The 9043-nt window shown below is 28.0% G+C and overlaps 1 protein-coding gene across 1 annotated transcript in view; it reads left to right on the plus strand.

Moving 5' to 3' along the window:
* The first annotated feature begins 2555 nt into the window (after positions 1-2555).
* Positions 2556-9043, plus strand: part of LOC100208922 (mitochondrial S-adenosylmethionine carrier protein) — a 35157-nt gene continuing 28669 nt past the window's right edge. The window contains exon 1 of the mRNA XM_065817551.1: positions 2556-2786. Within this exon, the coding sequence (XP_065673623.1) occupies positions 2751-2786 (36 nt within the window). The 5' untranslated portion in view covers positions 2556-2750. The remainder of the gene's footprint in view (positions 2787-9043) is intronic.

A 9043-nucleotide genomic window follows, 5' to 3' on the forward strand; every position in this document is an offset into this window, starting at 1 on the left:
TTTTTGATCATTACATTTTACAATTTGAAGGAAGTATTGACTTTCTCTGACATGTTTAGCATCCCACTCTGCTCCAAAATGTTTTAACTGTACACATTTTTCACTATTTGGTTTTATGTACTCGGCTTTAGTTTCAAATCCATCAATGACTGTGCTAGACCAAGTTTGTGCAAGAACTTCACCTGCTTTGGCAAAGTTTGCCTTCTCCATAACTTTGTCTGTTGTTTCTCCTCTTGAATTAAGATGGCTTCCAAAATGATCAAATGGAAATACAATTCCTGCTAGGTCATGGCTTAGCGGAGCCATTCTTCTCTCAACCCTGTTAAAGGCAATTTTTCCAGGAGCATTAGTGGCCACAAACATTGCATCAAGATCATGTTCTTTGCACAAGTCTTGGCACAATGAATTGTTTTTTCATATCTTGGATTTTCATCTGGCCCACCATCAACAGTTATAATCATGATTGGTTTGCTAACTCCATCTTCAGTAAATAAGCTGCTTTTAAATGCAGGAAGATGGTTTATTCTGTTCATGTCTTCTAAGTGACTAAGTGCTGTTGATGAATCATGTTTTGCACTTCTGATTGCTATGTATGTTGGGCCAGAGTATGTGACTGCTTGTTTTTCCATGCAATCCTTTTTAATTTCTATGGCTGCAATTACTGTGGTTCTATGGCTGCAATTACTTAAAATTTTGTTGCCCACGGGCGCCAAAATTTTAAATACGGCCCTGCTTAATAAGTGCAAAAAAAAAGTTTTACAATCTGTAACCATCATCCATTTCATAAAAATATAATTTGAAACTCTATCTAAGTGACATTAACAAAAAGCGCATTGTTTAAAAAAATCAAATAAAGTAATAAAACTAATTATTAAAATTAAATATTTTAAATGCACTTTTTTAAAAGACCTATTAGTATATATTTTAAGCACCAAAAAATTATTTTTTTATTAGCAAAAGATAGCTGCAAACCTAAATTTGAAGAACCCCTGAAAAAATTTGGAGCTTTTAACAAACTTCAGCTTTAACACTATAAAAACAAAGTAGTACTAAAAACTCGCGCAAGCGAGTTATTTTTTAAACAAAACAATTTAGGTAGGTTATAGGTTCTACATGGTTAAAGTTCAGTCCTACCCAAAAAAAATGGATAAGATGGAACAGAGACTTTTTTATACATTGCCACCGAAAAATGTTTCATAACGCCTTTTTCATTTCTTCAAATGTCCAGTTTTGAAGCAATTCTGCCCCACCGTGGAACGTTCCTTTTTGAAGCAAGAGATCCAGGGTTCGAAACGAGCTCTGGGAATATTTCGCTTTATTGGTAAGAAAGGAGGTGTAAACTTCCTAGTTCAATTCTATTCCGCGGTGCTATGTGACAAGACCGTTATGATTTCTTGGGAAAACAAAAATTCAAATATATATATATCTTTTTCCTATTCTTTTTTTTTTATTTGGTGATTCTTTAAATTTAATATTTTTTATTTTAAATTAAAATTTTTAAAACTATTGTTTTTTAGAGCTTTATGTTTTATTTTTGCCATATACTCAGGTTTTGCTAAGTAAAAGATATTTTTGTCAATAGATTTTTGGATAACTTTTAGGAATCTTTTTTATAATTTGCGTTGAGATTTTGTTTTTACTTTCATTTAAATTGAAATTATCAAACTCGATCATTGTAAATTTTGAGAGATGGGCAAACCACAAGAAATTATTTAAAACAAAAAACTCGAAAATGCAACTACGCTGTCAAAATATTTACGTTTTTTCTTTTTTTATTTAATAAATAAAAAAAAACACCCAATATATATCATGGTCAATCGTTAAAAACGCTCTCTTATTCATTAACATTACAAAAAATATTTTACTATCGATAGTAAAAAGGATTTATTCTCAAAAAACAAATGTCCAAATGTATTTACGAAAACAATTTTCTGTAAGATAACCCATTAACCAAAAGACTTATTTTTGACGTAAATTTTCTAATATAGAAATATTTTTAATAGAAAAAGATTGCAATTACAGCAATAATGAACATTTAAAAGGTTAGTAGTAAACTTCCGGTTATTTGAACCTTTATGTTTACTTTGAATAATCGAAAAATAACCAAAATAACCAAAATATTTCAAATAACTAAAAATCCACCTTAAAGAGAAGTATTTCAGATTAATAACTTCTAATAAATGCTAGTTCGATAAACAATGTGTGTGTGCGTGTGTGTGCGCGCGCGCGCGCGTGTGTGTGTGTGTGTGTGTGTGTGTGTGTGTGTGTGTGTGTGTGTGTGTGTGTGTGTGTGTGTGTGTGTGTGTGTGTGTGTGTGTGTGTGTGTGTGGGTGTAAACATATGTAAATAAATTAATATTTGAAGCTCATGAAGTGAGCATGGATTTTAAAATAATCGGAATATTTATAAATTTAGGTACGACATGCTTTTGACATCGTCAAAATTTATTTAATATATTGTTTAATTATTAATATAAATAATTAAACAATCCGACTATTGACAACGTCAATGTCGGATTGTTTAATTATATATATATATAAAAAAGGAAATGAAGCGATTTAAATAAGATACAATAAGTTTATTCTAATAATTAATAGAGGTTAATGTTAATTTTTTCTTAGCGTGGAAAATTTAACTAATGAATATAACTAAGAAATTTAACTAACGAATGCAGTGGTTTTGTTATAAGATATCTTTATTGAAAAAGTGTTAGTTAAAATTTTTGCAACTTTATCAAAGAAGATACAGTTATGGGTGAGAGTATATCTGTGAAAACCCTGCTCATTGTAAGATTTATTTTTTATGTATTTATATGCATGTAAGTATTTATGTATAAATTTATATATATATATATATATATATATATATATATATATATATATATATATATATATATATATTTATGCATAAATACTTACATATACATATATATATATATATATATATATATATATATATATATATATATATATATATATATATATATATATATATATATATATATATATATATCATAGATTATTAGTTTAATAGTATTACATCACATTTAATAATAATAATAATAATAATAACAATAATAATAATAATACTAATAATAATGATGATAATAATATTAATAATAACAACAATAGCAATAATAATAAAGTATTTATCCAACAAATAAGCAAAAATAGAGTTAAGTGATTTAAGATAGGGGGTAAACTATTCCATTTGCTTGTGATAGATTTATGACCATATTTTACCAAACAATGCTTTGGGATAAATAATATAAGGTTACTAAAAAATCAAAGATATTAACTTTTTTTTAGTGGTAAAAGTTTGAGAATAGGAGAGATTTACTTGTTTATGATAACTGTATAAATTTATTTGATTATATAAATTGTATAAATTCATTATCATTGTAATTCTTAAAGGATCATTTAGTAGTTATGAAATTTGTTTTTTTAGAAAAGAATAATAGGAATTCAAACAAATGTTTTGTGATCTGTAATTGATACTGTAATTGAGGTTGCTTAGAATTAGATTAGGAATTTGAAAATTTGAAAAGTTGTTTTAGATTTACAAGTTATAAATGTTGGTTGAATAACCATTATGTATAACTGGTACTTTTTCAGAATAACCTGTTAATTTTCAGAATTAAATTTTTCAAGTAAAGGCAATCAGAAAAAAAAAGGGTTCATAAAAAAAAGATCAGATCAAAACAATCAGAAAAAAAATTACTTAAAACTCATCAAAGTATATACAGCCATGATGATATTTTTCTTAAATAGATTGATGGTTTTAATAAAGGTAGATTATCCAATTCTGCAATCCCTTGATAAAATTTACAAAGTTGTTGTGATCCCAACAATAAAATTGATAAGATTGCTGCATCACTGCAGCTAACTATAATGTTTTTTGACTTCTAAATATCTGGGGGTTTCCATTTCTGTGCATGATTTTTTATTTTCTTTGTTTTAGCAATTAAAAGCTGGGACTTAGAGCAATATGCATACTGTTATGATTTTCTTAAAAAATATTTATAACAAAAATATTTTTATTATATTTTAGGCTAACTGAATAAATTAAATATATACTTTGATCTTTTTATTTTTTTTGCATAATAATATAGCTACAGTTTGAAAATAAACAAAATTTTTCAAAACGCTATACTTTAGCTCGAAGTAATTGGTAACTTTCATTTCTCATTGAAAATATATTAAATATGAGTCGTAGAAGTATAATATTTTACTTAAAATACTCACAAGCAATTTATTTTCTTAAAAATATCTACATGAAATTTACAAATTCGCAATTTCCGTGCGTGACTTCCTTGCATGATCATTCATGAGCTGCATTTAAACAATTGCTGTGACTCTATGATTCATAGTGCAATCCTGTAATTTTTTGGAAAACTTTACTAATGTTTAAAACATTTGAAAAAGTATATAACACTGAAACTTATATTTTTTGAGGAATTTAATTTTATTTATTTACTAAATAAAATTTGAGTTTTTTTGTTCTGTGAGTGATTCCGTTTCAAACTTAATTTATTCTATGTTAACATTGCTATTGTATACCATTTTTTATTTACAAAATAATTATATAGGTTAGAATTAAATGAGAGTAAATTGGAGATCACCAGTTTTATTATTATGAAAATAATAGACAAAACTAATACAAGTTTCCGTGCGTGATTTTTTGGAAACGCCTATCTGATTAATTCATATTTCATTTAATGTACAAATACATACACAACAAGCTTAAAAATGCGGTGTAATGTAGTGGTAGAGCGGTAGTGGTGTAGTGGTAGAGCGCTCACTTCATAAACGAGAGGTTCCGAGTTTGATTCCCACCATGTCCCTGGTAGTACCGCGCTCAACTTATTTCTCTGCGCAGCAGCCTTGTTCGTCAAGGTTCGTGTTTCGGAGTTATAGAGTTGGGAGAGGGTTATAACCACAAGTAACGTCCTCATCTGTAATGGCCTTCTTGGCCTTGGGTAGGTTAATTTAAAACAAAAAAAAAAAATCTTGTTACGAAAGGTATATTGTTGGAAAAGGAAGATGCAGGTGTAAAACGATCTCAGACAGAAACAGGGTTTGACTATAAGAATTTGGCAATTGACATTGGAGAGAAATTAATAAACTAATAATTTCCTTTGCGCACTTTCAGGAATATTTCCATCTCTGACAGTGAATGGACTTTTAGCAATTGCAAATGTTTGTCAGGTAAATTTGGAAAATGTCTAGAAATGTTTTTTTCAAGAACTTTAAAGTGTTATTTGACAAAAAGTATTGTTCTCCTCATTATTTTATGTTCAATGTACTTAAATTTTCCTTAAAGAAAGCAGTCAAGTTAGACAGTATGTAAAAAGTTATTTTCATTCACTTTTGTTTGCCAAAGTTGGATTTTTTCTGACAAATCTAAGCATGCTGTATTTAGGCATTAAAGCAATAAATTCAATTTGTTAAGATTTGTTGGATTTTTTTACCAAGCAAAGTGTAGTTTAGATTTTTAATTAAAAAATGATTTTAATTTAATCATGAAGATCAAACAAAACATTGGATGCATCCAACTCAATGCAAAGTTTTAAAAACAGATGGCTACTTAAAGCACAAATTTTTACAACATCCACAGCACTTACATTGTTTTTCATTATTTGTTGACATTTGTGCAGCAAAGTCTTTATTGCTAACACTTGTGGATAAACCAAACAGTGAGTTCTGATGACTTATGGTGATGCATTTATAACGGAATGTTGAAATCTGCATCCTAACATAGCCAGAGTCCTATCTGTGAAAGTACCACAATACATTTTCCAAATGGATGTCATGGTTTTTAAAAAAGAACCAACTTTATCAAATACTTTTGTGCAGTAGTTATGGTTTCAAGTGGTTTGCAAAAAAGTAAACCAGTAACTGAGAGCAGTTTGCCACATCTGTTGGTTCATTAAGTTGGATGGTAAGTATTCTAAAGGGAGCAGATTCCATTTCCTGGATTACCTGCTTAAAAGTATCAGCAGTTAAGTCATCTATTCTTCTACTGACAGTGTTATCAGACAAATTCATTGTATTCAATTTGATAACATATTCAAGCATAAATCAAACAATGGGTTTGGTTGCTGGCAACAGCAATTTTTTAGCAATGATGTAAGGTTTTTTAAAACAACAGCAATAAATATTCCCAATATCGCAAAAACGCGGTAAAAAATAAATTCCTGTGATTTTAATAAAACTATTTATAGTAAAACAAAAAGCAATCAAAATAAAATGCAAATGTTCTTATTGACTTAGTATTGAAGAATAAATCAGCAATCTAATTTTTTGCCTGTTTTGATATATTTAATAATATTACTCTGTTAGCTTAATTAAGAAATGGTTAACGATTTTTGTATTTCTTTACATTTTTTTTAATTATTAAAATGAATTTTTCAAAAATAAGTTGATGTTTCTATAGTGTGTCCTCTTTTTCGCTTTTGAAACTGAATGCTGCTAATTTATCAGTAATGTCTTCTTTGGCACTGTCTATTTCATTGTCATTTAATTTAAGATAAATGGTACTTAGTAAAAAACCTATACCATATAAAAATCAAGTTTAAAAAGTTTCTATTATGAATATTTATTTTTATTATTAAGGATATGTGGTATGTTACAAACATTAAATCAAATAAAATTTAATTTATGTTTTTACAAAATTAAAAATATTCTGAAGTTTTAATTTTTATAGTTTATAGTAGTTTTCTGTAGTAACTTTCTATTTACATTGCATTTGTATAGTAATTTTCTATTTGTATTTCATTTGTGCATGATTCTATTCAAATTGCGTTTCCATGTGCACTTGGTAAAAATAGTTAACATTCCATTCTAAGAATTAGCTGTAACAACTTCAAACTGTTTATTCATTATATAAGCACAAAATAGAAAAACAAAATAGAAATACATATATATATATATATATATATATATATATATATATATATATATATATATATATATATATATATGTATATATGGCTATTTCCACGATGGAAGAGATAAATTTCGTGTTTAAAAATTTCTTTTTTCAAAAGGTTTTATTTCTTTAATTATAGTTTAAACACCTTAAAATTATTGTTAAAATAAATTTTGAGTAGAAAATGTTTGAACCGAGTAGATAAATTTGATGAATGTTAGCAACTGTTTGTTCTTTTTATTATTCGAAAAAGTGAGTAAAATTTGAGGGCGAGTTATTGCAATATTTTAAACAAACATATCCATATTTTTGTTTAGAAAGAATCTTTGAGATTACATATGTCTTGAGTAAAAATTCAAGTGTTTTTTTGTCACATACACATCTGAAAAAATTACGTTGCGTCACTGAACTAAAAGCTAAAAAAGTTTAATTATCACATTGAAATTATGCTTTATGGCGAGGTTTTTTTAGAAATTATATATTTTAATGTAAACTTTTAATCATTACTAAAAAAAAAATTGGTCAAAAAGCATTGTATTAACATATAGTTATAGTTTAAAAGCTGTTGCGTCACTGAACCCATCGACAGGATAATTAGCGTTTTATAAAATAGCGCTGTAAGTCAAAATATCATCCAAAAGTTCAGATTTCGTTGTGGGTTTTTAAAATTTTCAAATTCGAATAAATTTTTGCATTTTAGTATTGTGAAGGGCTATTAGTAAATATTAGTAAACTTTTGGATTTATGTTAACAATTTCTTATAAAGTTGTAAATTTTTAAGAAATGGAATCAAAATTAGAAGTAAAAAAAAAAATGTTATGCATAATACCAAGCTAATTATGTTTCTCGGAATGCTGATAAAAAGAAAGAAATGTCCAGAGTTAGATCTAAGAGATATCGAGAAAAATTGAAAGCCTATCCTAATAAAAAAGCAGCTTGTGCTGCTAAAGCAAAATTAAGAGTTTTAAAAGTCGCGCTTTAAAAAGAAAACTTTTAAATCAATATCAAAGACCAAGCTCATCTTTTAAAAACGTTCAACAAAGAGGAAAAGCATTGAAAAAAGTTTTAAAAGCACTACCAACTTCAAAGGAGAAATAATCTGAAATTCTTTCTATTCTTTCAAATAGCTCTGCTTGTAAAGATAATTCGGGTCTACCTCCAGCATGTTCAAAGCTGTATGGTCTTTTTGAAAGCGATGTTTTAGCAGTTGTAAACTTTTATAATGAAGATGAAGTTTCCCAAATATCACCAAACAAAAAAGATGTCACTCGAATTCAATTATCTGACGGAAAAGCAAACAATATTTAGATACGTCATTTATATTATATGCTAAAAGAAGATTTCGAGTTATTCAATGAAAAGCATCTGCACATAAAAATTGGACTCAGCAAATTTTGCGACCTTCGTCCACGCAATGTAAAATCAGTTACAAAATTTCCGCATAATGTTTGTGTTTGTAGTTTGCATGAAAATATGCGATTTGCCTTAAATGCATTAACAAAATCAATTCAAGCGCCTTCAATCAAAGTTGGATCTGAAATGATAAATAACTTTGTTTGTGAACCGTACACATACGATTGCGCCTATGACAAATGCGTTGCATGCAAAGGTATGAAACAGTTCGATAAACACTTGCAAACTGTTAATACATTTGGTTTTGAAGTATCCTTAGACGAGTGGAGAAAGCCTGAAACTAAAACATATGCAAACATTGAAAAAATTTCAAAAAAGTCTACTGTAACAGAACTCATCCAACACATATCAGCGATGCGTGAGTTAAACACGCATTTGTAAAGAAAAACCAATCAACAATTTTTAATAAACTGAAGGAGGTTTCGATGAGCGTTAATTCTGAAATTGCGGTAATCCAAGTTGACTGGGCTGAAAGCGCTAGGTGTTTATCAAAATGAGCCACAAGCAGCTCATTTTGGTCAAAATCAAGTTTCTATCATGACCCTAGCAGTCTGGAACATTGAGTTAAAAACATTTGCCATAGTTTCAGATTCAACTGATCATACTAAGTCTTCCGTTATACCATACATTGACAAAATCCTTCACTTTATTCCTGATCAAGTCAAAGAAGTACACATGTTTAGCAATAATGCCACTTCTC

The sequence above is a fragment of the Hydra vulgaris genome, chromosome 14, assembly GCF_038396675.1.
Source record: "Hydra vulgaris chromosome 14, alternate assembly HydraT2T_AEP".
In the NCBI taxonomy this organism is placed as follows: Eukaryota; Metazoa; Cnidaria; class Hydrozoa; order Anthoathecata; family Hydridae; genus Hydra; species Hydra vulgaris.